Below are 26,750 nucleotides of genomic sequence, written 5' to 3' on the forward strand. Positions count from 1 at the left end.
TCAGGGGCAAGGGGGAGGAGTCGGGGAGGAAGGGGTGGGGATGGGGGGGAAGGGGGGGGGGGGGAGTGGAAATGATCAGGGGACGGAAGGACGAAATGGGACAATGCAGGTGGCCAAGGATGGATTGACGGAAGGAAGGGGGAGGGGTGGGAGCAGGAGCAGGAGCAGCAGGAGCAGCAGGAGCAGCAGGAGCAGAAGAGGGAAGGTTGGGTCACCAGGCTGTCAAATCCTCGCTCGAGCTCCTCCTGTATCTGACCGACACTGAGCTTGGTATGCGGGACCTCCTAGTCAGCGTCACTCCCGCTCCTCTCTATCCCGCTCGCAAGCTGGATCACCTCGTCGTTCCTGAAGCTCATCCCGGCTCGGTAGCCTCCATCCACTCGCCTCTGCCTCTTCTCCATCTCCCCCTCCTCCTCCTTCCCATCCTTGGATGCTGCCATGCAGTGCTGCAAGAGCGCGGTAGATCCGCTCGGGTCGGCAGAGGCATCCTGATCCGTCTGCCCGCTTGCACTCCCCTCCTCCCTGGCCTTCTTGCTGCTCCTCCTCTTCTCCAGCTCCAGCAGACCGCGCTGCATCCTTGCGCAGAACTTGAGCTCAGAGAGAGGAAACTGAACTATGGAAGCGATCGCGTCCTTGTCCAGATTCATCCACCTGACGGCGTCCACGGAGGGCTGGAGGCCGTTGAAGCCATGGAAGATCCTCCCGTACCCTCCCATCCGCTCCGCCACGGCCCCCAGCTGCGAGCGAGTGAGATCGCTGAAGAAGAGACGAGGGGGGACGATAAAGAGAGGAAGCGAGGGGAGTGAGCGGCGAGGAGAGGCGAGGAGGGGATGAAGGGAGGGAAAGGGCTGAGAGCAAGGAGGAGTAGAACAAGAGGGACTTAACATGTGGGCAACAGAGAAGTCAAGGGACGGATGAACGAAGGCAGGAAACATAACAAGAGAGGAAGGCAGGAAACAAAACAAGAGAGGAAGGCAGGAAACATAACAAGAGAGGAAGGCAGAAAGGAGGAGAGAGAAGAGAAACAAGACAAGAGACAAGGCAATGGAGGAGAAAAGAACATCTCAACTCACCACAAGTCCACATCCCGAATCCACGACGAGAGCTCTTGACCCGGGCTGCACGTTGCTCATGGTGAGGATACGACCGAGCGTGTCCTCTCGCATGTAGTTGATCTTTCCGGCGCACTTCATGAAGTAAGCTTGGCAGAGCGTCAGGCTCGTCGGCTTGATCGTGACGAACTGCGGGGAGTGCTTGGCTGCCTTCTTCTTGAGCCATTTGGCCTGGCTGAACTCGGTCTTGTGCTTGAACGTGTCGCTGTTCTCGATGAGGCTTTTGATCACTTCCCTCCCGTTCATCCCGCTGTTCTTGAGCTCCTTGATCTGATCTGCTCCGAGCTTCTGGCTGCTCTCCTTCCCATTGGTCAGCGCGTTCTTGTCCAAGAGCACACGGTTGTCTCTGTCCTTGGAGACCTCGTTGATGCTGCTGCCCGGGTTGCCGCTGGCAAGAATCTCCTCCAGCAGCTGCTCGTGGCTGTTCTGCTCGAAGACGCAGACGGCAGACCTCTCGCCCTTGTTGACCTCGAAGACTGTCCCGTACGGGAAACCGATAAGATCTTCGTGCCTTATGTTCGCTCTCGCTATCTTGATCTTCTCTCCCGGCCTGGGCCGTTCGACCATCAGTTCAGCGATACCGCAAGCAGGGAGGAGCAGAGACGCTACCGGAGGAAGACAAATTTCGACTCCTCGATGTGGGTGGAGGCCTTGTGATACAGTATCACCGTGTCCCCGCTCTTCATCACTTCCGAGGAGCTGTGAATGAACAAGCTCAGGTTGTTGACGAACAACAAGGAGGATGATAGTGAGAAGGATTGGGAATGGGAGGAGGACATGATGATGAGGATGAATATAAGGATCAGGAGAGGAGGTAGATGAAAAGTCACAGAAGGATTGGGAGAATGATTTGAAAGAAAGCCTACGCAGGGGAGGTTGCAAGGGAAAGAAACAAAGAGTGGAGGTGGAAGAGTTGGCAAGGAAAAGTGGCAGTCATGGAAGAACAGGAGCAGGAGCAGGAGCAGGAGCAGGAGCAGGAGCAGGAGCAGGAGCAGGAGCAGGAGCAGGAGCAGCATTGGTGGGTCACCTCGCCATTGCACACGTGAAGTGACCACATCCCCCCTCAGTCTTTGCAACCCTCATACCGCCCACCCCACGGTGCACAAGTTCTTGGTGCCGACCTGGTCGCCGTCCATGGCAAGCACGGCAGAGTGGAGGGCAGGGCGGATGGCAGAGAGGTCGGCAGGCAGCGCGGGCTGATGGCAGAGGGAGAGCATCGAGCACAAGAGGCGAAGGACCAAGGCGAGGACAAGGGGGGAGGGGAGGGTGAGAAGGAGGATGGAAGCCAAGACCTTGTAATATCCGCAAGCCAAGCTATGCCCTCCGGCTTCCACGTGACGTCGGGGCAAGGAGCTGCTCCTCATCGCGAGCTCGACGTCCTTCCCAGGAGTGACAACACGTCACTGACTCAGGTTCGGAAGAGATCGCCGCCGACCCTAGAGAGGATATCCGGTCAGGAGCGATATGCCGGTCCAATTTTCCTAGCTGTCACAATAGTGGTTGCGTCAGCAGTCGGGCAGTATATCATCTACACGGTCCTCCAGAGCAACGTGCCGATCATTCTACAGGTCTTTGCTCGCTCTCTCGTTGCTTCCTCGCCTGACCTTGTCTGTAGACCATAACCAGCAGCCTGGCGTTACTGTGCCTTTTCGCCTTGACGCAGGTGGATCCCGGAGCGGTTCCTTGGAAGATGGAGGACGAAGCTCCTGTCGAGGACGGAGAAAACTCCTCGATAGTGAGAGGGAGGTGGGGGGAGGTGGACGGCTACTCATCGGGTGCCTCACAGACCCGGACGCGCGTTCAGCCCGACGGGTCAACGGTGGTGGACAAGTGGTGCTATACATGCAAGCTCTGGCGACCTCCCCGAGCAAGCCATTGCCGGATATGCAAGAGGTGAGCGAGAGACCCTCCTCCCCTTAACCTCAACCTCCTCTCGGTCCTCTCCCCCCCTCGAGCTTGCCTTAAAGATCCTTGTCGACTCAAGTGAACTTGGCTGTCCTAACTTGAGGTCAGATGCTACTATCGGTTCGATCACCATTGCCCCATCACGGGGACTTGCATTGCTCAGGTGCACTTGTTTTCAGCTGCAGCACCTGCCGTCTCACAAAGATGCTCGAGCAGGGCACGCACATTTTCTTTGTCTCGTTCCTTGTGTTGAGCAGCTTCGCCTGCCTCGTGGGGTGTGCGTGTGGGTGCTGGAGCATCGCGAGGTAGGAAGGGAGTTTGACAAGGAAACGACAACGTGACATGCAGACAGGCTCTTTGACAGCAACCCTGAAAAGAAGTGGCAGACATTCCTCCTGTTCCCTTACATGGTAGTCCTAGCCTGGATCGGAATATCTCTTGCGGGGTTCGGGATTTGCTTTCATTTAGCGTTGCTCATCTGCAATACGACAACCAAAGAGCATCTGACAGCACCGAACTCGTCGAGGAAAACTTCTTTTTGCAAAGGTATGAAGCTCGGCATTGATCGCTCCCCGGTCCCTCGCCTGACTTGCGTGCAAGATTGCATTGAGATCTCTTGCGTCGAGAGGCACTGGAAGTACTCCTTGGATCCGAAGCCAGTAGATCTTAGCCTGATCCCTTGAGCACCAACCTTCTCCTCTGCTCAAGGAAAGGATCCGTTTAGTTTTCCGTAATGGTTGATAAATTAATCTCGCGCTCTCTTTGAACGCTACCAGCGCCTATCGGTATAGGGTGGTGGAAAGCCTCGGCCACCAGGTGGGAAGTATCCTCGACCCCTTCCCTGCAGCTCAGTCAGATGTGATCGAGGGACAAGTTACAAACTCACAAGAGGATCTCGGTTGTCATTGGGAGGGGGCGGCATTACAGGACGGGACATCTGCGGGGCGAGTCAGCACCTCCCCGTCAACCCCCACGACCCACAGGTTGCTGCATGCCACCCATGTGCGGAGGAGTTGGCTGCATTCCAACAAATCTTCCATCCTGCACAGTAATCGCCATCAGCGATGGCTGTCGTTGACACCAATCACAGTCGAATTTTCACCTGGAAACCACCTGGGACCTAACAGAACCGGGTCAGCCATCGCACATGTACATGAAATGAAGCAGGACGTACCGGGTGCATGGATCCTGGGGGAACATAGGGAGGGGGAGGCATGTTGGGAGGGGGAGGGTGAGCCCCAAACGGCGGTCTCATCGGAACCTGTTCAGATCTCCATCAGGAACTTCATGATAGACCAGGAGGAACTCACCTGAGGAGCAGGTGGAGGAGGGCCAGGCATCGGCATCTGCAGAAGTCCTACAATCAGCAAGCAGATCCATATGCCAACGGTCTCTCTGACCTTCCCTGCACCAGCGTACGGCATGCACATTCCCATTGGGTGTGCCCTTGGGTTTGGTGCCGCAGCATGTTCCATGCTCATTCCGCTAGCCATGGCGCTGCCTTGACCATGATGGGCAAGAAATTGAGCAGCTCCGGAAAGAGCTTGCGCAGCTTCTGCTAGAGCCCGTTCCTCCTGGACTTTGCTTTTAGGATTGTCACAATGATGTTTGAAGAAATCCAACCTTCTCTTTCTTTTCCATTGACTCCTTCCTCAGCTTCTCCATCTTTAATCGCAAGGAATAGGAAAGCACGTCAGAGAGCCGATTCATCCTGTTGATATTCACCTTTTCTTCTTCCTCTTTCCTCTTCTCATCTTTGACCAGCGCTGTGAGCAAGGTCAGCACGAGCTCATCTTGTGAGTGGAGCAGTTGCCTTGTTTCAGGAGCCCGAAAAGATTGCTCTTCTCATGTTTGAGAGCCTTGAGATTCATGTCATGAACATCCTCCTCGCCTGCTCGTTTCCCTCACCTCGGACTTAGCCTTCAGTTCTGCTAGACGTGCAGCCTTGATCTCTTCTTCTTGCTCCTTACGCCGCCCTTCATCAGCAGCTCTGTTTGCCTCGTCCTCCCTCTCCTTCCTTTCACGTTCGTTCTCTTCTTCGATCTGACTTCGTGTCAGCAAGAGCCGTCTTCAATGCATACAATCAGCTTGCCTGCTCCAGCTTTTTCTTGACGATTACATCTCTGATAGCTGCGAATTTTTTCTTTGTCGTCGTTCAGAAGCATGCAATCCTCGAGGTAATACTCTTACCGCTGAGTATTTGGGCTTGAAAACTGGATACTGTAGAACAAAAAAAGGAGGACCCGATAAGGACTTTGAGGTCAAAGATGGCAGAGGCTACCTTTCTCTTGTAAGCTCCCTTTTCTGTAAGAGCCCCTTTCTGGGAGAACCATCCCTAGGAAAGCAATCAATGACATTCTTGACCGATTCACATTCCAGGGAAGTGATCTAAATGTAGCATGGATCTTGATTCACCATTACTCCCCTCCCCTCTGCGCCTCACAACCCTCCCTGTCCCGTTCCTCTCCTCTCTCTCGCTCTCGCTCTCTCTCTCGCTCTCTCTCTCGCTCTGCTCTGCTCTCATCCTCTCCCTCCCTTCTCTTCCCCATCCTTCCCGTCTCAACTCTTCTGCTCCTCCTCTCCTCCCTCCCCTCCCTCACCTGCGCAGCAGCGTCGGTGGATCCAGGCACCACCATCTTGCCGCCCTCTTTCAAAGACCCCCACCCCTGCAGCGATTTTCAGAGGTATATGTAGAGGTGGGGTAGTACCCTCCTCCCCTCACCCCCGTTTCACGTTCTTTGCTGAACTCCCTCCCTCCCTCAGCCCCCCCCCCCCCCCTCCCCCCCCGTCCCCTCCTGACAGTCTCATCCCTGCTCGTTCTCCCACCTTCGCAACCCAGTTCTCTTCCATCTCCCGCAACTCTCCTTCCCACTGCCTCCCAGAGGCTTGCTTCATCGACAGCTTCTTCGAACCACCCTCCTCCTCCTTCCACTCTTCCACGATCTTCCCTGTTGCTCCCGCGAAATTCCTCCTCCTACTTGTCCCCTCTGTCTCCTGCCCTGGTGCTCCACGTTGTCTGTAAGTTGCCCCACCCTCCCCTTTTCCCCTTCCTTTCCTCAGAGATGCAGCGGTTTTCGGTCGTGCTATTCTTGTTTGCTCTTTCGTTGCAATCCTGCGATTCGTTCACGGCCCTCGGCGTGCTAGGTGAGGGAGAGGAGGGGTCAAGAGGGCGACGGCATGTCATCATGGCCGCTGACCATCGCCTGCAGGCCTGCGCTGTGCGTTCAAGGTTCGGGTGGTGAACTTTTCCAAGACCAAAGAGAAGTGGTCCGAGGAGGCCTGCCGGGACTTCGGCAGCAGGGTGAAGAAGTTTGGGATCGAGCTAGAAGAGGTGATAGTGAGGCCCGGCGGCTCCGAGATGATGACGAGGAGATACTGCAGGTCACTCTCAAGCCGGCCCCCGGGCCACCCAAGAGGACTGTTATCCAGCAGAGAGAAGAGGAGGGGAAGGAGCTGCTCTCCAGGGTGGATGTCGGCAGAGAGAAGCTGATAGTGCTTGACGAGCGAGGAGACATCATGACGTCGCATGAGTTCGCCGACTACCTCAAGAAATGTGCGGACGATGGCGACCGAGGGGTCACGTTCGCCATCGGGGGAGCGAACGGGCACTCGGAGGAGGTGCAGCAGACGGCAAGGAGGCAGGGGAAGATGATTTCCTTCGGGAAGATGGTGATGAACCATCAGGTCGCCCGAGTCGTGCTCTTCGAGCAGCTCTACAGAGCAATGACGATACAGCACAGCGTCCCATACCACAAGTAGACTCGCATCGGAACAAGCGCAGTGTCCCTTGGTGTGCACTTGACCGTGATGCTGGCCGCTATCAAACTTGGCAAAGGTGCTTCGATGCAGTTTGAAGACCAAAGCATATCCTTGGGCAGGAGGACATTGAAGTCGTGAAGATATTTCGGGATCCGACATCTCAGCAGTACAAGGTGACGACAGGTATCAATCCAGAGAAAGCAGTAAGCTCATGGCGGGGATATGCCGCCTCGTGCTGTATCTTGCGAAGATGATCGTCACAAAATTGAGTGATGGGCACCCAACAAAGGTTGCAATGGATCAAATGACAGCTCCCACGTCAGAAGCAAGTGAACTTCAATATACTCGTTACGGAGTTTCCAGTGTATCGCACTTCGTAATCCATCCGTATGTTGGTATAAGAACATTCAATTGTAAATACATCAAATGCAGAATTAATACACAAATACAGAATCAGAGATTCAAACCCCTTCTGAACGAATACCCTCTTTTGCGACTTGCTAAATCCGAGGGTGGAGATTTCTCATGAATTTCCAGTGTGTTGTAAAAGAAATGAATGGAATCTAGAATGTTTTGTGTGCACTATGCAACAAAGTCTCAAATATGTACATTCCTACATTACTACAAAATCATGTATAGTTCAACGGCCAAAATTCGATCGCAAATCGAGCTCTAAAGTTGTCCAATGCTTTGTTTTTGTTCCCCTCTCTCCATTAATGCTTCAATGAAGCTCCACCTCGGCCCAATCCTCAACATCAGTTGCTTCTTCACTCTTTTCTCTTGATAGCCTGATCACTTCAACAACATCCTATCCTTGGCGAAGGGCTGCCTTCACGCCAACTTCATTTGCCTCTCCAGCATTCCGCATACCTCTTTGTCTTACTTGCATTCTTGTCTCCTTCCATTCCTTGCCTTCTCCCTCACTTCTCTACTTCGCTTCCTCACCACCCTTATGGATCCCAGAGCGCCTTCATTTTCAACGTTTACACCGGCTCGACCACCCCTACATGTATCCCTCTTCAGGTACCCCTGTACTCTATTTTCCCTATCACCCCTCCTATTTCCAGTGAAACTCTATCCTCCTTTGAGGGGTAGGGCGTAAAGCCGTTTTGACCACGCAGGGGACTTTTGTCCAAACAGGGGTGGTATCCCTAATAAAGACCATAGAACTGAACCGGTACGTGGACACCTCTTGATAGAGTACCCCTGAAATTTACTTCATACTGTACCCACCCCATTCGGTGGTCAAACGTGTTTCAGGAAAGGGGGTTGGGGTATGACCCCCCTACCACATCATGAGCTTGATTGCATGATATTGTCTGGGTGGGGGTGATACCATGAACCACTTCCTGATCCTTCATTCCAGGACCCACCCTTGCAAAGGCCAAGATCGTAACAATTGTTTTGAAACTACATCTTTATTTTTCAAAATGTAAGAAAAACAAAAAAAAATATTTTCCAATTGTATCTTCCAATTTAGCACCTACCCTACAGGATGAGTTCCAGGCATGACCACCCCTCACTCTGGAATCCCCTGCACTGGTACCCACCCCTACCCCCACTGGAGATAATATTAAACGAGATAAGTTGGGGGTTCGGGGGAAAGGGGGTGGTGCGTGCTACCATGGGCTACTACTACGACGAAGGCGATGCGTTCAACTTCTACCTGACGATCTGGGGAGGCGATCACTGCCATGTCGGCATATACACTGCAGAGGAAGAAGCGCAGGACATGCAGCCTCCTGCAGGAGGAGTCAAGGGCGAGAGCACAGAGTCCGACACCATTCTTCTTGCGTCCAACAGATCGCTTGAGAAGATCTTGGAGTTGAGCAAGCCTGCTTTTGAGGGCAGAAGTGAAGGACTTGCCATGGACATGGGGGCAGCGTACGGAGGATGTGCGAGAGCTCTTTCCAAGAAGTATGGCTGCAAGGTTGTCTGCGTTGAGCTTTCAAAGCGTGAGAACGAAGTCAACATTCAGCGGAACGTCGAGTTGAAGATGCAGGACAAGATCATTGTGCCTGGAGAGCTGAGCTTTCTTGATACACAGCAGGAGGCAGGAGTCTTTGATTGCTGTGTCTCTGAAGACTCGATTCTTCACGCCGGGAAGGCAAGACCAGCCGTGGTGGCGGAGGCTGCCAGGGTTCTTCGCAAGGGAGGCCTGTTCGTCTTCAGCGACATCATGCAGAAGGACTGCGTTGACACCTCTACGCTGAAGGATGTCTACGATCGCATCGGACTTGAAGACATGGGAAGTCCAGCCAAGTACATTGAGTGGGCTTCCCAGGCAGGCAAGCTGCTAGCGTCAAGTAGCTCTCGGATCCTGATAGCGATGCAGGCTTCCAATTGAAGAGGTACGAAGACTTCTCGCCCCAGATTGCCGTCCACTACGGCAAAATCTTGAAGATGCTCGAGGGACCAACGAGAGAGAAGCTCCGAGGCAAGGTGAGGCGCTTCTTCATCCGCCTGTCTCTCGATCCTTAAGGTTGCCCAGGTGTCGGACGAGTACATCGTTTCGATGATGAAGGGGTTGCGGGCATGGGTGGCGGCGTCGCACGCTGGAAGCATTGTGAGTCGTTCTCTTGCCAGGCTCAACCTTCCCGCTGACATGCCGAACAGGTCTGGGGATTCTTCGTGTTCGAGAAGCTCTAAACTCTCTCAAGTCACCTCATTCCACCCTACAGTTTCATCAGTGGCATACCTCCATCCTACCAGATGTCGGATATTCGTTAGTTTCGGTCAAGTAAATATAGCAGTCCGCTGCAGGTATCACTGTCTCGCAGGCCAGAGGGATGCAGGATCATTGCAGACGCTTCAGGCTTCCTTTAATAAAAAGAGTTGTAATGAAAATTCACCGAGACACGAAAGTCGCGGCCTGTCTGAAAGCACCGTTGTCACTGCAGAAGGTCGATGTCGTGGATTTTCAAGCCATCAAAGAACTTGAAAGCATCCAGTACAGGATCACGTGTCGTAGTAAGTACAGCGCGAAATCACGAAAGGCGAGCAAACTCAAGTTTCCCTGTGGGCACTGCAAATACTCTCTGGTCGGGATCAGCAGATCGGTGCCTGGCCAGGCGGATAAGACAACTTCGTTGGAGCCATAGAGATAGCAATCAAATCTTGAGAGGCAAGATGTCCAAACATCGTGGAAGTCTAAAAACCCAGAGAGTGAAAAAACCATCAAGAACAAGGCCGTTCTGATCTTGTTTGCTGGCAACTCGACAGTCCAGGCATCGTGCCACACAGCTTCTGTGAGCAGAGAGAAGTTTTTCGCCATCAGACCATTCAGCATGTCTGGCATGTGCAACGGACCAAACACAAGAGCGGCGTTAGAGTGCCCACTGCTGTGCACGCGGTCGAGACAGTCGAGAGCAGCTTGATTCCTGCAATTGATCATCACTTCATAAACCCCAGTGTCGTGGTTCTGCTGGGAGTTTGCGATGCGTTGGGCGAAGGACAGCTTCCTGGACTCGATGAACTTGCCAGACAGAGCAAGTTCCAGCACGTGCGCCAGAGTGCCCAGCGAGAGCGATCCCGAGTTGAGCCAGGTCCAGTCGACGAGCAGCCGGACGAGCTCGGGGCAGGGCAGCCTGCAGAGGATGACATTTCAGTGACGAGGAGATGGTGACGTCAACGAGTTACAAGAAGGCGGCGAGCCTGAAGAACTCAAGGAATTCGCGCAGAGTCTCTGATTCGGGTTGGAACTCTTCCTTTCCTCCCTTCACATACCACGAGCTGAGAGCATCGCGGGCCGCATTCTTAGCCGCCTGAACGAAGATTGTGCCCTGTATCCCTTGAAGAAACCTGCTCTCCAATTCCTGCCCTCCAGTAAGAACAGGGTGGTTTCAGCTAGCAGCAGGATGTCACCTTGAACGTTGCTTTGTGCAGGATCGACATGGTCTCCTGGTCAAGATCAGCGATGATCCATTTGTCCGAAGTGCGCATGTCAAGCACCTTCACCAGCCAGTGAGGGTCTATCGCACTAGCAAGGTCTAGCAGAAGAACAACACCTCTAGCTGATGCACAAGGCCAAGGTTGCTAGCCAGCTGCCTCTGAGACGTGTTTGACGACGGCCTCTTGTTGAGCCTTCGGAAGCCGTCCTGCCCCTCATCACAGTCTTCCTTGCTGGCTACGAGTTCAAGAAGGACCATGTCGAACTTCTGCAGCCTCTCTTGAATGTTCTTGTAGAAGGAATCATCCGCCATGTGCAGCACAGGCTCCAGCACCACCTTGTTCTTACCATTCTCAGAACTCTCAAGCTCATAGCGAGCACTTTGCAGGACTGCTCTATGGTTTCCTACAAAGTTCAGTCGCAGAAAGGGAAGCTCAGGTTCTCGAGTAGCAGATGCTACAAGAGGCGAACTTCCAGCCCGACGGTCTATGCCATGGCGTAGAGGATTCCTGACACTACTGCATGTTCCCCGTCGTCTGGCCCATGTCGTGCTTGTCGTGGGAACCAGAAACGAATCCGTCTCCACAATGATGGACAGCAACAAAAGTTGGAAGACCATCCCAACACACCAAGATCGTTTCCCTGCATCCCTGCACATCTTTGCCATGGTCTCGGATCGCCATCCTAACCTCTCCCTTGCACTTTCTCCCATCCCCCGCCATGGGGTAGAAGGCGCGCAAACGCTGGCGCCATGTAATCGTTCTACAGCAGCTTCGCCTCAGGAAATTTCCAGCGTGTGAGTTGCATACCCTCAGTGACTCGCCCGCCGTCCGACACCGGCGGGCCGGCCCGGACCGGGCCGCCAACCCGGGTTGCCGCGTGCGTCCGGCGTCACACCGTCACGGTTGGTCCGGGCGTAGGTCGCTCGAAAACCATGATGAGACTTTTACTGATTTGACATACAGGGGAAGGTCAGCGGCTTGTGAGCAATCATCTCGAAGGCCGGACAACGGAGACGAGCATGTTCTTGATCGTCATATCGTTCCTCATCACCTGAGCTTTCATGTCTGTTATTCTCAGCGTCTCCTCTTGGATCGACTCTTCTATGCTCTGCGTGCCATAGCATGTCACATTGGGGTCTCCAGGAGCGAGGCAGGAAAGACAAACCTGTAGTTGTGAATATAGCTTTTCAAGCTCAACTTCGCTCTTCTTCTCCTCTTCATCCAGCAGGATGGTCTGCTTTTCTTTGTCCTTCATCCAGAATTCCATTTCCTTGGTCATGTTGTCCAGGTCCTGACACATCAGCCTGTGAGTTGCGAAGTAATCACACGACAGCTTCTACCTCCTGTAGATAATCCATGGAACGTGCAAGGGGATTCGTACTCTGACAGAGGGCTTGGATCGCCTCCCTTAACTTGTTCATCTCCTCCTGGGAGACAGCTGTGAGCTCAAAGCAAGAGGGAGCGCGCTGCCTATCCTTGCCTGTGTGCGTTTCTTGTCATTCAGCTTCTCATGCTCTGCAATGGAGACGCTCTCGCTCTTCACAGCAGAATCTCCTGCAATATCCGCCTCGACTGCCAGCATGTTTCGTACAAGCATTCCATGCTCGTCAGCATGTTTCCCGCTCAACTGATTCGAGGCTGTGCTAGCAGGAGCCATCCCCCCCGCCGATCCAAGAAAGCCGTCATCGTCATCGTCATCGTTCGCGTCTCCCTCAGCAATCACTTTAGCCGCCTGTCTGTTCTGTTGTTTCGAGTCCGGTCTTGTGTCCTTGACAGTCACATTGGTCTGGACCTGGCGGAAGTTTCGCAGCAAGTCAGGCTTTCGATCGCTCGCTTCCGATGAATCGTGAAGTTCACCTTTGGTGGTGCACGGAGTGCGGTCCTGGGACGCTCGAGCCTTCTTGACGAGCCGAGATCTTCGTCCTGATTGAAAGTCAGGCAGTGCCATCGGTGCAACTGCATCCTCACTTGGCTCGCAGGTGCTGCTGCGGCTGGAGCAGGCTCGGGTTCCTTAGCCTCCTTCGCTTTGGATGGGCGTGTGGATGTTGCCAGCTCGGGCTCGCTGGCTTCCTGCGCTTTCCGCGAGCGCGGCTTTCTCTGTTGCTGTTCATCGGAAGCAGGAGCAGAGTGTTCGTCCGCAGATGGAGCAGGAGGTTCTTCTACAGGCTTCTGCTTTGGCCTCTCTTGCCTAACAAGCAGTTCAGCACACGTGCAACGGAGCATATCTCATACGCACTTGGGAGCTTCGCTGGGGGGAGGAGGCTTTTCCTGTGGAGGAGGAGCCTTCTTTTCTTCCGCCGCTGGCTTCCCACCCCCACCACTCGCTGCCACTGCGAGAGCCTGAAATCTCACAAGTAAGAACTGATCCTCCTCAGTAGCCTCCTCGACCACAACAGGTTCGACCTGTAGCAAGGCATTCGTGTTCTCCGGCTCCAGCCCAGCAACGATCTTTAGTGGTCGGACAGTGACGGGCCCCACTGCATCAGAGACGGCTCCGATGACCTTGTTGAGCCAAGCGACCTGACCTCAAGAAATGATTGACGACAATTTCCTGGCAATGAGAAAGACCTTCGACTCTTTGTCCTTAAAGTTCCCAGAGTCAAGGTCGAAATCTGTCAGTACATCGGATGAAGGAAATCCGGTGACCTTCGCACAAAAGATCAGTTCTGCTGCATGAATAATCGAGGAAAGAATCTTACTCTTTTAACTTCAGTAACGATATCATGCAAGAAGCGAAAAGGAGGCTTCTTCAACAAGTTTTCTGTGAGCTTAGGCTGCAAATTTGCGAAATTCAAAAACGGATGAAGGAATGCAAAAGTTGTGTGATGCAAGTATGATCTTCAATACGAGCATGATGGCACATCATTTCAATGGTAAAATGAATGCAATAAACATGAAACACAACGTATGAGTGATGCCTTTCTTGTCGAGAAGGAGCAAGCAGGGGTGGCGGGAATGCAACCATGGGAGATGTTGGGGCTGGGCATGGTCGAGAGAGAAACAGAGATCAGGAAGAGAGGGGAGTAGCCGATGGAGACTATGAGCATGAGTATGACAAGCATGTTGTCGGCATGCCTTCTGAATGATGGCGCCCAGCGTTTTCTGCGTCTCCGCCACAGCCGCGTCCAACTCCATTTCGAAACAACTGATATTGACGGTTACAAACCGTTACTCTATGAATGAAGGGAAATGAGGGGGATGAGTTGCGGCTCATAGGTTTTAGGTCTGCCGGAATGCAGGGACTGGTGGCGGCGTCGTGCATGCGTGCGGCGGCGATGCTGATGCTAGTGTGCGGTATCATGTCGGAGGAGGCAGTCAGGAGCGTTCCCTCCCTCCTCCCCCAGCCACAGAGCATCAAACTCTTCGATGGTCCTCCTCTCAAGGTGACCTGCTGGCTGGCCCGCTGCCGTGTAGTCTTGTTGATGGAGGTTGCAGGTGGTGGGCTCGACGGTGTGCATCTTTAGGCCGGAGGAGGCGGAGAGCTTGGAGGACACGTCTTCTCGCTTCTACAAGAACGTGAAGAGAGCTTCTCCTAGAGACGTCGAGCTGCTCTTTGGTGGTCACGACGTCAAGCATCCTTTGGCGACAGGTTGCTCGCGGGATGAGGAGGATAAGGTTCGCCCACTTTGATTGCCTGGTAGGAAACATGGACTCCTGACATGTCGCTACAGTTTCTTATCCAGCTGAAGATCTTGGACGTCCGCAAACGAAAATCCAAAGCTCTTGCCAAACTGCTCCTCTCTCACGAGTCGTACAAGCTGACGGCCCGGAACAACACGGTAGTGATAGCGAGCTACTACGAGGAAGGCTTGTTCCGAGGGTACCAGACCCTCCTGCAGCTCTTTGAGTCCGCCGGATGGGATGGGAGCTCTAAGAGCTGGATAGGCACCGCGATCGATCAACTGGAAATCACAGACTGGCCTTTGTTGGCCAATCGCGGCGTCATGCTCGACATATCCAGGAATCGCGTCCACACGCTTGAGACCTTCATGGGCATCATCGACATGCTGGCTAGGGTCAAGATCAACCAGCTGCAGTTGTACACAGAGCACACGTTTGCCTTCGAGAACCACAGTCGGGTCTGGAAGGACACAGGGGCTCTCAACGGCTCCGAGGTCCTTCTCCTTGCCGAGTACGCGCATGAGAGGTACATCAAGTTGGTTCCGAACCAGCAGGTCCTGTCGTCCCTTCGGGGGATGCATGCATTGCTGACGGTGATTCTGCAACCAGTCGTTCGGGCACATGCAACACTGGTTGAAGCACGATGAGTACAAGCACCTGGCCGAGCACGAGCCCGGCTCCGACCGGTATGTTGAGTCCTTTGACGCCATGGTGAGTTGAAGTGTCTGACGTCCTCTCCTCAGCCTCTGGACGTTCGAGTTCTGCTGTTCGCTCTTCTCGGACCGTGAGAAGCTCCCGTACAGTCTGGCGCCAGACGCCAACTCTGTCCAGTTCCTGGACTCTCTTTACGGGGAGCTCTTCAAAGCCTTTCCATACTCTGAGTGAGTGTCTTCTTTTTCAGGATTGTCTGTCTTTCTCAATAGTGTCTTTCCTTCCCTAGAGTGTCTTTCTTTCCTAAGATTTCTCGGATTCTTGCGATTCTGATCTGGACAACACTGCAGGAACATAAACATTGGATTCGATGAGACGTACGACCTTGGCATGGGGAAGAGCAGGCAGGCGGTAGCGCGGCAGGGGCAGCACCACGTGTACCTGGAGTTTCTCGAAGAGGTCGTTGGTGTGCTGAAGAAGTACAACAAGAGCGCCATGTTCTGGTATGAGATGCTGTGCGACATTTGAAGTTTGGTGTGTTCGAACGTTCTCCTGACCAGGGGGGACATCATTGCCGAGCACTGGCAGGCCTTAAGCAGACTGCCCAACACCTCAATAGTGATGGATTGGGGGTAAGACCTGCTCCTCCCCTCTCCCCTCCCAGCCCCTCCCTCAGTCTGCCAGCCCCTCTAGTCTTCTAGAGATACCAATGGACTCACTTCCTACCCCCAGCTACGAGGCCAGGGCTCCCTTCCGATTCCGGGCCGCTCGGTTCCAGCAGCACGGGGTGAAGTTCTATGTCTGCCCGGGCACAAGCTCATGGCTAAGGTCCGATCCTACTTCCTCCTCCTTCGACCCGCCCGTGACTTTGTGTGAGCAGCGTCGGGGGGAGGACGGAGAACATGGTTCTGAATGTTCTCAACGCGGCCACAGCAGGCTCCATGTACTCTGCCGAGGGCCTTCTCGTGACGGACTGGGGGGACGGAGGGCACATGCAGCCTCTCGCCGTGTCTGTCCCAGGATACGGAGCAGCAGCAGAGTTCAGCTGGAACATCAACTTAGAGCGCTCCTTCAGTGCCGAGGGCGTGACGGAGCATCTCGTCGGGAAGGTGAGCAGGTTCGTCCTCAACGACCGCTCGGGCGTCATCGGGAAGGTCCTGATGCTTCTTGGGAGCCTCTACAAGGTGGTGGGCTCGCAGACCCTGGCCAACCGGAGTGCCTTGTTTGACATCTTGATCCTCTCCAACGTCAGAACCACGGTGGTCAACCATGTCATCGTCGGGCTGCACATCACAAGGCACGGCCTGCAGCAGGCCCTTCGCATGCTCAAGGAGGCCTCGGCGCTGCTCACCGGCGAGCTAGCGAAGTACGACGTGGAGGGAGCAGAGCAGGGGCCCTTGAACATGCACTTGTCGATCAGAGAGCTCATGTGGGCGGTCAACTTCCTCACGGTAAGTTCTCTCCTCTCACTCTCTCGTCTCGCCCTGCTCGCCCTGAGCTGCTGCTCAGCTCTCGAGTCAAGTCGGTCTTGAGTGCATCGAACTCGGGGATGCTCGTTGCGATCTCTCGAAAATTCCACGAGCAAGAGGAGAGCAGCTCGGCGTTGAGGCCCAACGCCTCAGGTGACCTCCGACTCCTCCTCCTTCCTCCCTCCTCCTCGTCCTCTTCCCCTCCTGTGCTTACGAATCGCCTGCTAGGGAGCGGCTGCAGGTCATCTGGCCTGCGAGGAGCAGGGAAGGAGCTGGGCTCGACGACACTCTCCTGCGCCTGCAGCATGTCGAGGGGGTTCTCAAAACCGGCAAGAGCTCCAGAGTGCGAGGAGATGGACAGACGGGAGGGCAGAAAGCTGGACTTTTCTCCTTCCTCAGCCGCTTCATGAGGAAGAGCGACCCTAGGGGAGATGAAGCGCGAGGGGGGGAGAGGAGCGGCGAGCTCTAGCCCTGGCAGCATGGACCTTTGACCTTTAACCTGATTCAGATGTTGATATATGTTCGATGTGCGCCCCCCTGCTCCTGCTCGTTGCCCAGGAAGGAGAAGAGCTTCTCAAGGGTCTGTCCGAAGATCGAGTCCTCGGGGAACGCGAAGTTGTCCATGAGCCTCGGATTCCCCTGGCTGCTGCCCTGGTGGCTTGCAGACGCCTGTCCCTCCACCAAGACATGAGCCGCGGGGGAGAAGCAGGGAGAGAGAGAGATGGAGGGGACAGGAAGACAGGAGGAAGGGAGGGACGGAGCAGGTAGGAGGGGAACAGGGGAGGCAGGCATGCAGAGACCTTCTTTGCTGCCTCTATGCCTTCGGAATCGACCGCTGGCATGATGGAGGTGGCACTGACGTACGCGGGTCGAACGATCTGATCACGTGCTCATATGTCAATGTCGATTCTTCTCCGCCTCCCGCTCTTCCTCTTCTCTCTCTCCCTCCTCCTTGTCAACCGCAACAACAACGACAGACATTATCATCATCATCATCATCATCATAAGCAGCAGCAGCAGCCAACATGATCATCGTCATCGTCATCCACAACAACTATATCAGCAGCAGCATCGAACACTTTGCTCCTCATCACCTTGGTGTGGGCATCTTGTCGAGGCGTTGTGATCCGTTGCATTGTGATGCTGAGCCGCGGGGACTGAATGGGACTCGTTCCCATCGCAAACTTGCGCGGAGATGCTGCGACGAGGGCGCCTCCCCGGCTGCAAGCAAAGGACGATCATTCATTGACCGAGCATAGAACCAGAGAATAACAGGAAGGAGGTACATGGGGGCTAGAGCGACGAAGGAAAGGGTGAGGGCACAGGATTAAATCGTAGGGAGAGAGGGAGAGAGGGAGAGAGAGGGGGGGGAGGGGGGGGAGGGGGAGAGAGAGAGGAAAAGCTGCAAAGGAGGGAGGGGAAAGCAATTTCACCTTCTTCCGTATCGATCGGACAAGCTTCTTGGTGTTCGCACATCATTCTTGACTTCTGATGGAGAGGCGATTCTTTCCAGAGCAAGCTTTGGCACCCCGACGCTCTGCAAGCTCGAAGCAGGAGGGGGAGGCAGGGGAGCTGGATGCTGCATCCTCCTCGTCAGGACGCAGGACCCGAAGTCGCGGGGATCGTCGAAGGACACAAAGGAGCGAGGAGTGCTCATAGGCGAAAGATGAACGAGTGCTCCCTGAATACGAGATCAGCCCTAGCGCCTCCTATCGTCTGTCGACACCTCTATCGAGACCTTGCTGGCAGAGCTGAGGTCCGCCCTCCGTGATCTTGGGCTCGTATTGTACCTGTAAGACAAAGGGGATGCATGCGAGGACCGGGAGGTGCCCGAGACCGAGAATGAGTCGCTGAGGTCCATAGCTTCTGAGTGGCCTGCAGATGCCCACGTGGTGAGCGGGCTTCAGCAGGAGGAGAGGAGACCGTTCTCCTGGAAGCCATGCATGTGTCCGTTGGTTGCCTGCTTCAGAATGTCGACAATCTGTCGGCGTAGAGTTTGTCAAATCTTCCAGCGGCATCATGGTCATCGCAAACCTCCAACTTCTGCGGCTCCGGCCCCCCGGAGGCATACATCGGATGGTGGGAGGTCGAAACTGAGCGGGAGCTTGACCAGCATGTACGATGAGAGGAGAAAAACAGCTCACTTGTATCTTGCACTGGCTGCCAGTCAGTGTAAGGCGGCAATCGAAGATCCGGGCCCGAAGCATGGTTGTCGTACGGCGCTCCACCATCCTCCACCTGCGATCGCTGAGATGTTCAAATGTTGTTGCTGCATTCGTTCCTCACCTCCTGTTGACTGCTGGCCAGTATGGGCCCTGCTACGCTTGACGAATCGACGGGACGAAGCGACGCCCTCGATGCCACCGCATGATCGGACTTGACAAGGCATCTAGTCAGGCCAAGAGGCAGACGCGGTGAGATGCTCACCACCTTGTTCTCTTCGTGTCGATCTGAACCCTCATGTGGCTGAGCAAGTTGACGCTTTCTGCGGTTGAATAGGCAACACCTGCAGGACGTTTCTTCACCCTCCTCAGGATCTGAAACTTGTGTCCTCCTGATGTCGGTGATACCCGCGTCAGGGCTGGTGTGACTGCCTATGGACCTTGAGATGTACTCTTGATGTGCTTCAACTCGCACATCCTCTCCCTGCCCGCTGTCTGATAGCGCACGCATGCCTGGCAGCGCTGCAGGTTTACGTTGCAGCCCAACACCTCATCCATGAAACAAAAATGTGCTTCTCCAACCTGTTGACAACACTGCCATTGAAAAGTCACTCTCAACATCAACATAGCAGATGGGAATCGCTCCATAGAGGAATGGAGTCATTCGTCCTATTGTTTAAGACTTGTTTCAATTAGTTCTATTCTTCGAAGACTATCTTTGCAAGTCTTCTCCCCAGGCAATCTTCTCTCCTTTAGGATGTCAAACATCCTCGATCCTCATAATACCGCCACAGGGACTGAGCCACCCTTTCGCCTATCTATGTGTGTCCTCCTTCCATCTTGCCGTCCTTCTATCGCCTCACACCGCCTCCTCTTCTCCTGGTTCTCAGATCCAGCCACCACCACCACCACCACCTCCTCCTCCTCCTCCTCCTCCTCCTCCTGCTTCTATCCGCTGCTCCAGTTCAACCTATCCCTCATGTCTCTATAACACTCCTGAGCATTGCGGCTCTGGGTGTAGTACCAGTACCCCTACTTTTCCCTACAATAGTAGGGGTACGGTGATCATCCCACCCCACCTCCCCCTTGATAGGCTCGACGAAAAAAGATTTCAAACTGAGATCGGCTGATGTTGAGTAATAATCTCCAGTACTACTATCGGATGTTGAGTAATAAATTGAGCTTGACTCGCCCCGGCTCGGAGTTTCGGGACTCGACGAAGTTCAGTGAAACTTGGCCCGGCCCGGCGCGGCCCGCCGGTCCCCCCGGGCCCCGGCGGGCCCGGGGGGACTATTTACACACTGCTGTACAATGTACCTCCTACCCTCCCCACCCCCAACCCCCACATTTCGCCACAAGTACCCTGGGATCACCCTGCAAGGATCGTCGACCCCTACCCCCTGCATTGTTCCCACGGAAGCGACTACCTACAACATGGCGGCGGACTGGGCAGCGTGAACAAGACCATGCTGAGTAAGGAGAGGAAGGGGAGGAGAGAGAGTTCAGATGCATCTAGGAGAAGGAGAGAAGTGCAGGACGAGGAGAGGGGGGAAGATGAAAGACGATAACGCGTGATAACGATGTCTACGAAGTGATGTTAGCAGAAATGAATTTAGAACAGGGTGTGTGTGGGATTGAAAGGAGGAAAGTCTAGCGCTAGTTAAAAGATAGTCATAACAAATCATTGGAGATCGTTACGGCCGAGTAGATGCATGCTGAGAGGAGGCAGGGGAGAAGCAGTCTGTTGGTAGTGCCACGTTGCATGACCATATTCTGACCGAGAACTTCTCACTTCAAACTGCAGCGGGGATCTTCAAGCTCGCTGAGACTCTAGGAGCTGTAGCTGTGTTGTCTTCATTCCTCGGGTTCTTATACCTGCCGTTCTCAACCTTGACATGGCTCAGATTCCAGGTATGCACATTCCTTCTTTCAAGTCGTGACTGAAGTAAATGTCAGGCACCTTTCTGCGTACTGACACTTTCCATCTTCTTCTGCATCCGTTTGCAAGTAATTACTCTCTTTTTCTCTCTCTTCTCCTTTCTCTCCGCTCTCTCTTCCCCAAGACCCTGCCTCAGTCTCGTTACTTCCATTGGTCGCGTTTTCGCCCTCGTTTCCTACCTCGCACCACCTTCCTCCACTACCTCACTTCCCATCCACTTGCACGCTCCTTCTCTGCCTGCCTTGCTCGTTTTCACTCCGTGCCCTGATGGCCTGACGCAGAAATCTTTGAAACATAAATCTGGATGGAATGGTTTCCATCACTCCCTCCACGAGCCCTGGAGAACTACGATACAGCTCCTTTCTGCACTTCAGACATGGCCAACAATCACCATCTGGATGACAGTGTCGTGCTTCACCAAGAGGCGATACTACGACTACGTACCGCTGCCGAGCGCGACCAAGGATAGGCCTCTGCTGTGGATCGGAGGCATGCCGCTGCCATGGCAAATCCGCGACATGCATTCTAAAGGTGAGGGAGGGAGTTTGGGGGGATCAGAGTGACGTGCGTATAGGAGTGACTGCGATCGTCAACATGTGCGAAGAATTTCCAGGTCACGAGTCGTTGTATGCAGACCTGGGGATAGACCAGTGCTGGCTACCCACCACAGACTACTGCAACGTGACCCCGGAGGTGATTGCCAAGGGAGTCGCTTTCATTCATCGGAAGATTCAGGTCTGTCCTCGTGCCTGCATCCTCTCTCAATTTGACGCCCTTCAAAGACTGGAGAATCCGTCTATGTCCACTGCAAGAGCGGCATAGGGAGATGCGCGATGGTGCTCGTGCCCTACCTGGCAAAGCACCAGCACATGTCGATCGAGGACGCAAACCGGTGGGCGAGAGAATACAGGCCGGTGAGCTTGAAACTCTTGTGTGATATGAGCAGCTTGTCATGGTTGTGCTCCTGTGTCAGGCGCTGATTGGAGACGTCGGCAAGCGACCGGGTGTGATGAAGTATCTGGAGAAAGAGAACAACTCGGCTAAAATCAACTAGAAAGATCATGGCGGTTGAGGTTGAAACGCCGACCCTGACGATCTTGAACAAGTGTGAGCGACGATTTTCATGCTGTCATGAGCTAAAGGCTGCTGCCAGCGTGAAATCAATTATTTACATATGTGATGAATTATCTCGTGCTATCTTACACTGAAACGCATGCCTCTCCGCCCTGGTGACGAATTCTTATCCCTCATGCGCATGATCCTGTCCTTAGAGCATTGCGTGCAAAGAAGAGAGATCTTCGGTGAACCGCTCCGTGAGTTGCAACGCGGACAGAACGATGAAGAGCATGATACACAAACTCGTGTCCTGAATGAGCATACTGTACATTTCAAGATTTCCTCTCCCGATTCTTCAAACGTCATCTTGGGAGAAGGGGACGAAGGGACATCTATATTGGGAAGCGACGAGGAGAAGGAGACTCCCCCTTGGAATGACACTTGAAAGACATCCTTCACGTAAAGCCTGGCTGCCGGGTAATGCTTTTCTCCCGAGTGAACGACTGCTGGCTCGCTCGCTTGTTTGTTGATCCTTCTGTTGTTCATCTCGCATTCGTACCTCTCGTGACTTTCAGTCTCCAGTGACTTGAACTTCTTCCCACATCCCAACCTGCACAGAACGAACCGATGGCTGCAATATCGCTGCAGGTGTGTTTGTAGATCCTTTGCCATCAGCTCAGAGGTGCACTGAAGGCAATGAACCTCTCGATTGCTGCAAATCTTCTGCTGGTGCACTAAGATCTCTTTTGCGGGTATCGAGAGCCCGCAGCCAAGCTTACACGACACCAGTCGCTCTTGACAGAAGGTCTGCAGATGCTTGTCAAGGTTTGCGTGCTTCACATTCACTCCACACGATCTTGGGCATGCAACTTCTCGCTGACTGCAAACTTCCAAGTTATGATGCTGTTCTTCCCGGCTCTTCACGAGCTCATTACATAATTCACAAACGTATGATTGCTCTTCACATCCCGCCTTCTGGTGCATCTCGAGCTCCTGTGCCGTCATCTTGGTGTTGCACACGTTGCATTGCACTAATCGATTCGGACATCGCTCCAAGTGCTGGTCCAGATTCAGATTCTCGATGTGCAGGCCACAGCCAAGAGGGCAGGCTGCAGGTTTCGATTCGACGCTGCCTTCAGCTTCAGACTTGTCTCTCTTCTTCCTGATGTTTCTCGATGAATCCCACAACCTCACATGTTTGTCCATGCAAGCTGCCACAATCATCTGCTTCTCCCTGAAACGCCCTTCACCTCTCGCAATCACCACAGCACTTCAGCTCACCTGGAGCATGCAAGGCTCATCACGGCATCGGTGGCTCCCCTGTGGAACTTCACGTGTCTCCCGGAGTTTATGTCCCATTGGATAACCGTGTTGTCCCTCGACTCCCAGAACCTGTTTCCGCACCCAGTGACCGCAAACTCGCCCAGGAAGCCACAACAGTTGACACTCTCCTGAAGCTCTCGGTCAGAGCCGAGCTCCTAAAACCTTGTCCCTCACCTTATGACCCGACAAGGCCTGAATCAACTTTCCCCCCCTCAGGTCCCAGACTTTGGCCAGTTTGTCCGACCTAGGATGCAGACGTCATGGAAGAGAAGTTGAGTTGAGATCAGAGCGTCTCCTTACCCCCCCGTCAAACCATACAACCCGTCTTCGGTGACGTCACAGCAAGTAGCCCACCCATCATGCGCATCGATAGACAGGAGCAGCCTGTCTTCCCGCCTTGCATCCCACACGACGATCTTCCCGTCCTTGCACACTCCGAGAAGTCTCGTGCCGTTGGGGATGAAGCAGCAGTCCAGAACTTCGTCTTGAGCTTCGAACGACTTGTAAATCCCCCTCCGGATATCCCACACCTTCAGAGTGAAATCTTCACTGGACGTCAAAGCCGTATGCATCTCTGTGCGGAGTTTGCATCCTGTAACTTTACCCTCATGTCCTAGCATCTCCGCCCTCTCCCTCCCAGTTTGAATGTCCACCAGCCTGGCTGCCCGCCCCCAGTCACCGAGCAGGATCGTTGCCGCCCCGTCGCCAAAACAGCAGCAGGACAACCTCTTGTTGGACTGGAACGCGATTGAGGAGGAGTCGTCTTCCAGGTTCCAGATCACGAGAGATCCTTCCACGGTTGTGGCTGCGACGAGACTCTCCTCCTCCGCAAGCGAGACTCCCGTCCCACCATGCCTCAACCCCTGTTGCCGCATCGGCGCCCTCGAACCCCCAAACGTCCAACCAGCCCCTGTCCTTCCGGGCAAGGCACAGGGCGCGGACACGCTGCCTTGCAGCTGCCTGGCCTCTCTGGACTTAGAACGAGACTTAAAGAATCTCAGACCCTTGACTGTGACTGGCGATGGCGAAGTTGGTTGCGGCCCTAACCTGTCAAGTCTTGAGTAAAGAGAGTCCGATCAGGATCTCAGTGCCCGGTGACCGCCGGGCGGCCGGGTCGCTGCCGGTACCGGCCCGCGGGCTCACACCTCGGATCGGTCTACACCTTGGTCTGTATGTACATAAACTGCAGTAGTGTGTTCGATCGGAAATTCCGGTCCGAGCCGCCAGGCCGATTTCGTACCAGGACATCCAACTAGCCTTAAGTGTTTGGTACCCCAGGACCTCTTGAGGTCCCTAGCGCGAACGATCTCAACTCCGTTCCTCGGTATCTCACTGCACCGAATTATGTGCAACGTGTCGCCGCTGATTCACTCCACCTGAAAACCTCTCTTTTCAGTCTTCACAGGTTGAAAATCAGTCTTTTCGAATCCAAAGGATCGCATTGCTCAAGTTCACCTCCTTCCTCTGAGTCCCTTCGCTTCGCAGGCAGCGGATCCCCCCTGCTCTACGACCCCTCCTCTACCTCCCTCCTGCCTCCTCGCAATCTCCTGGCCTTCTCCATCATCATGGTTGAGCATTGTCAGCAAATGCAAAAGGGCTTCTCAATGAAATTGCAGCACGTTGCCATGAGGGGATCAACAGCAGCAACAAGAAAGTTGCTCAAGGTAGAGTCGGACGGCTCTCAATGCTTGAGGAACATTTTGAACGCAAGGCAGCAGAGTCACATCCTTCAAAGTGGAGGAGGGAGGCCAGACACACTGCAGGCTCGTCTCAAGGGCACGGCATTGATTTGCGCGACACGGCTCTGTATCGAATGAATTTTTTATGTCCGTGTATCGATGGGAACGACCAGGTGTAGTTGGCAGCTTCGAGGAGAGGTTCAAGCATTTGCCCTGCCAACCGTGAACGAAGATTCGGTTCGATGATCGGGAATCGTAGCATTGATGTCCGAGGCAACAAATTTCAGAATGATGATTTTACAAAATTGTACCGTGATAGTACACAAAGAGTATGGCTGGTCCTGTGTTCATTGTTCATGAATAATGAATTTTCTGATAATCATGACGACCGTCACATGAAACAACTTGCAACTCGTTGTTGAACTCCAATGTCAGACGTCTTTCTGAGCCTTGATTGGCCCTGAACGTCAAGTCTGACATCTTCGGAGTATTTGTTCCTGTCACGAGGGGTATCTGAGCGTCGAAGCGGCTTGACTCTGGCTGTTGTGACTCAATCAAGCCACATGCTAGAAGAACGAAGAGAAAGATAGACCCATCCCCTATCGAGTCACGATGAACCAAGTGAAGCGAAGGTTGTAGGTTCAACGGTTGGCGAAAGGAGCTGCAGTTATCATAGCATCGTGAGCCAGGAGCGTCTGAAGACGTGCTAGTTTGCAACCAAGAGGTTTAGTTGCAGGGGACAAAGATGCTCGTGGGGATTTTGAGAAGAGGTAGGATAGTGATATGAGAAGAATTGTATGATCGGTCCTGACCCCGTGAGCCTGTGATCACCTGCCGCACTGACTGTGACCAGTGACCGTACCCAGCACTAAGTGAGCCCGGCTCAGTCCACTGACTCTCAGCGCCCTGCTCCTGGCCCCAGGCAGGGGCCCTGCTCAGTCTGCCGTGCTGCTCAGCAGGCTGCTCAGCTGGCTGCTCAGTGCCGGGCCATTGGGCTGAGGTGGGATGAGGGTCAATCGGCCTCCACAATGCGTCGGCTTAGAGGTAAGGGCGAAGAATGGAGGGAGGGAGAGGAAGAGAAGCAGCGTGGAAGGAAGAGACAGCTAGGAGGAGAGCGAACAGATAGTGAACGAACCAGGGAGGAAGAGAGTGAAGAGTTGCAGAGGAAGCGATTTCCAATGAGAGGGAGAGGGCAACTGCCGGAAATGAAACAGTAGCAATGGCATATCAGCCAACAAAGACGAATGAATCGAGACTGACAACAAGCTGTGTATGTTCCTGAGTTTCTTTCATCAGCTCCAGTTGCTCTTTTCTTGCTCGTCGTCGTAGGATGTTCGGCGTTCCAGCCCGCTCCCTCAGGTCCACCCATCACTTGAACAACTGCCCTTGCACACCTGAAGAGCTCCAGGTTTCGGTTTGAGTTCAGCAAGGCGTAGCAGACTTGTTAGTGGTCATTCTTCAAGACTTCTGTCTTCGCCCCGCTCTCTTCATCGTCCTCGTCCGTTCCTCGGGAGGTGTTACGCTTCGGGCCAAGGGGTCGCTGGCAGGTAGGGTAAGGTGAAGCGAACAAGTGTGGGCTCACGTGGGGATGAAGCAAGGTGGAGGAGACCGGCGCAACAAATCTTGCAGATGTTCTTGCCAACATCTGGGAGGCGATCGCGCGCGTCATGGACAAGAAGACCGACGAAGTCGTCCTGTCGTTCCCGGCCTGCAAGGTAGCCATGTCGTCGTGGGAGAGCGAGCTGGCGCGCTCATGGAGGAGGGAAGAAGGCGTGACGGGCAGTGCAGGTGATCTCGAACCCGCTCGCAGTGAACAAGCTGGTTGGGCACCTGGAAGTCTGCAAGGATTGCTGCGAGTCGTTCGGGTCGACCGTGACGCTCCGAGTCATCTCGCGGGGGGAGCAGGAGTCTCCCTACTTCCAGATCAAAAGCATCCAGGGAACCGCCAACAGGTTGCGAGCCGATCCGCGCGATGTTTGCATGATGGGCTGCGAGCAGCGACGGGTTCGATGAGGATGACGACGATGACTGGGACATCTTGAGCAAGTGAGCAAGGGACTTCTTGTCTTGTGTGACTGCCTTGCAGGTATGCCGATCTCCTCGATGGGGAGGAAACGACTCCTGCAGAGATCGAGCTGGAGAAGCTCACACAGGTGGGAAGGCGTTTCGGGAGAGCGAGGGAG

General features: G+C 54.2%; 13 protein-coding genes across 13 annotated transcripts in view; 6 read left to right on the forward strand and 7 right to left on the reverse strand.

Moving 5' to 3' along the window:
* Positions 1-590: 590 nt before the first annotated feature.
* GUITHDRAFT_41344 (hypothetical protein) lies at positions 591-1,682 on the reverse strand (the record flags this gene model as incomplete). The annotated part of the gene is made up of 3 exons (XM_005837715.1): positions 591-737; positions 1,074-1,523; positions 1,557-1,682. Coding segments are annotated over 3 exons (723 nt in total), but the record flags the coding sequence as incomplete, so codon positions are not given.
* A 1,057-nt stretch (positions 1,683-2,739) lies between these two features.
* On the forward strand, positions 2,740-3,776 carry GUITHDRAFT_92824 (hypothetical protein). Its single transcript, XM_005837716.1, has 6 exons — positions 2,740-2,847; positions 2,899-3,005; positions 3,126-3,180; positions 3,234-3,322; positions 3,370-3,563; positions 3,618-3,776. Exons 1-6 carry the CDS (start codon positions 2,803-2,805, stop codon positions 3,698-3,700), a joined length of 573 nt encoding a protein of 190 aa, XP_005837773.1. The 5' UTR covers positions 2,740-2,802; the 3' UTR covers positions 3,701-3,776.
* Positions 3,777-3,796: 20 nt separating this feature from the next.
* Positions 3,797-5,653, reverse strand: GUITHDRAFT_103384 (hypothetical protein; the record flags this gene model as incomplete). Its single annotated transcript, XM_005837717.1, has 13 exons — positions 3,797-3,853; positions 3,904-3,954; positions 3,999-4,058; positions 4,120-4,137; positions 4,192-4,278; positions 4,328-4,363; positions 4,418-4,591; positions 4,641-4,682; positions 4,743-4,783; positions 4,988-5,060; positions 5,208-5,237; positions 5,299-5,352; positions 5,618-5,653. 13 exons carry the CDS (start codon positions 5,651-5,653, stop codon positions 3,797-3,799), a joined length of 759 nt encoding a protein of 252 aa, XP_005837774.1.
* Positions 5,654-6,079: 426 nt separating this feature from the next.
* GUITHDRAFT_103385 (hypothetical protein) lies at positions 6,080-6,776 on the forward strand (the record flags this gene model as incomplete). Its single annotated transcript, XM_005837718.1, has 3 exons — positions 6,080-6,161; positions 6,227-6,348; positions 6,399-6,776. 3 exons carry the CDS (start codon positions 6,080-6,082, stop codon positions 6,774-6,776), a joined length of 582 nt encoding a protein of 193 aa, XP_005837775.1.
* A 1,624-nt stretch (positions 6,777-8,400) lies between these two features.
* GUITHDRAFT_161717 (hypothetical protein) lies at positions 8,401-9,425 on the forward strand (the record flags this gene model as incomplete). Its single annotated transcript, XM_005837719.1, has 4 exons — positions 8,401-9,082; positions 9,112-9,218; positions 9,268-9,342; positions 9,393-9,425. 4 exons carry the CDS (start codon positions 8,401-8,403, stop codon positions 9,423-9,425), a joined length of 897 nt encoding a protein of 298 aa, XP_005837776.1.
* A 271-nt stretch (positions 9,426-9,696) lies between these two features.
* On the reverse strand, positions 9,697-11,284 carry GUITHDRAFT_103387 (hypothetical protein; the record flags this gene model as incomplete). Its single annotated transcript, XM_005837720.1, has 4 exons — positions 9,697-10,363; positions 10,416-10,591; positions 10,641-10,727; positions 10,784-11,284. The coding sequence occupies 4 exons, from the start codon at positions 11,282-11,284 to the stop codon at positions 9,697-9,699; spliced, it is 1,431 nt and encodes a 476-aa protein (XP_005837777.1).
* A 312-nt stretch (positions 11,285-11,596) lies between these two features.
* Positions 11,597-13,817, reverse strand: GUITHDRAFT_151076 (hypothetical protein). Its single transcript, XM_005837721.1, has 11 exons — positions 13,743-13,817; positions 13,367-13,441; positions 13,236-13,313; positions 13,071-13,187; positions 12,904-13,007; positions 12,636-12,855; positions 12,525-12,590; positions 12,148-12,459; positions 12,008-12,094; positions 11,833-11,958; positions 11,597-11,775 (listed from the first exon to the last, which is right to left on the reverse strand). The coding sequence occupies exons 1-11, from the start codon at positions 13,800-13,802 to the stop codon at positions 11,656-11,658; spliced, it is 1,365 nt and encodes a 454-aa protein (XP_005837778.1). The 5' UTR covers positions 13,803-13,817; the 3' UTR covers positions 11,597-11,655.
* An 83-nt stretch (positions 13,818-13,900) lies between these two features.
* GUITHDRAFT_134913 (hypothetical protein) lies at positions 13,901-16,877 on the forward strand (the record flags this gene model as incomplete). The annotated part of the gene is made up of 11 exons (XM_005837722.1): positions 13,901-14,050; positions 14,103-14,282; positions 14,339-14,842; positions 14,898-14,974; positions 15,032-15,169; positions 15,290-15,442; positions 15,500-15,571; positions 15,672-15,767; positions 15,820-16,390; positions 16,449-16,561; positions 16,637-16,877. The coding sequence occupies 11 exons, from the start codon at positions 13,901-13,903 to the stop codon at positions 16,875-16,877; spliced, it is 2,295 nt and encodes a 764-aa protein (XP_005837779.1).
* A 35-nt stretch (positions 16,878-16,912) lies between these two features.
* GUITHDRAFT_103390 (hypothetical protein) lies at positions 16,913-19,081 on the reverse strand (the record flags this gene model as incomplete). The annotated part of the gene is made up of 13 exons (XM_005837723.1): positions 16,913-17,077; positions 17,209-17,286; positions 17,503-17,629; positions 17,842-17,945; positions 18,016-18,089; positions 18,147-18,198; positions 18,246-18,283; positions 18,332-18,389; positions 18,443-18,501; positions 18,553-18,646; positions 18,695-18,797; positions 18,839-18,893; positions 18,934-19,081. The coding sequence occupies 13 exons, from the start codon at positions 19,079-19,081 to the stop codon at positions 16,913-16,915; spliced, it is 1,155 nt and encodes a 384-aa protein (XP_005837780.1).
* Positions 19,082-20,907: 1,826 nt separating this feature from the next.
* Positions 20,908-21,563, forward strand: GUITHDRAFT_134914 (hypothetical protein; the record flags this gene model as incomplete). Its single annotated transcript, XM_005837724.1, has 4 exons — positions 20,908-21,040; positions 21,084-21,244; positions 21,292-21,423; positions 21,483-21,563. 4 exons carry the CDS (start codon positions 20,908-20,910, stop codon positions 21,561-21,563), a joined length of 507 nt encoding a protein of 168 aa, XP_005837781.1.
* A 650-nt stretch (positions 21,564-22,213) lies between these two features.
* GUITHDRAFT_40642 (hypothetical protein) lies at positions 22,214-22,597 on the reverse strand (the record flags this gene model as incomplete). Its single annotated transcript, XM_005837725.1, has 1 exon — positions 22,214-22,597. A coding segment is annotated over one exon (384 nt), but the record flags the coding sequence as incomplete, so codon positions are not given.
* Positions 22,598-23,065: 468 nt separating this feature from the next.
* Positions 23,066-23,715, reverse strand: GUITHDRAFT_56098 (hypothetical protein; the record flags this gene model as incomplete). Its single annotated transcript, XM_005837726.1, has 3 exons — positions 23,066-23,132; positions 23,189-23,521; positions 23,627-23,715. Coding segments are annotated over 3 exons (489 nt in total), but the record flags the coding sequence as incomplete, so codon positions are not given.
* Positions 23,716-26,234: 2,519 nt separating this feature from the next.
* GUITHDRAFT_103393 (hypothetical protein) overlaps positions 26,235-26,750 on the forward strand; it is a gene marked incomplete at both ends in the record, with an annotated part of 2,907 nt that continues 2,391 nt past the window's right edge. Inside the window, 4 exons of the mRNA XM_005837727.1 lie at positions 26,235-26,282; positions 26,356-26,519; positions 26,566-26,613; positions 26,654-26,720. Of these exons, the coding sequence (XP_005837784.1) occupies positions 26,235-26,282; positions 26,356-26,519; positions 26,566-26,613; positions 26,654-26,720 (327 nt within the window). The remainder of the gene's footprint in view (positions 26,283-26,355; positions 26,520-26,565; positions 26,614-26,653; positions 26,721-26,750) is intronic.

Source organism: Guillardia theta (genome assembly GCF_000315625.1).
Source record: "Guillardia theta CCMP2712 unplaced genomic scaffold GUITHscaffold_13, whole genome shotgun sequence".
Classification (NCBI taxonomy): Eukaryota; class Cryptophyceae; order Pyrenomonadales; family Geminigeraceae; genus Guillardia; species Guillardia theta.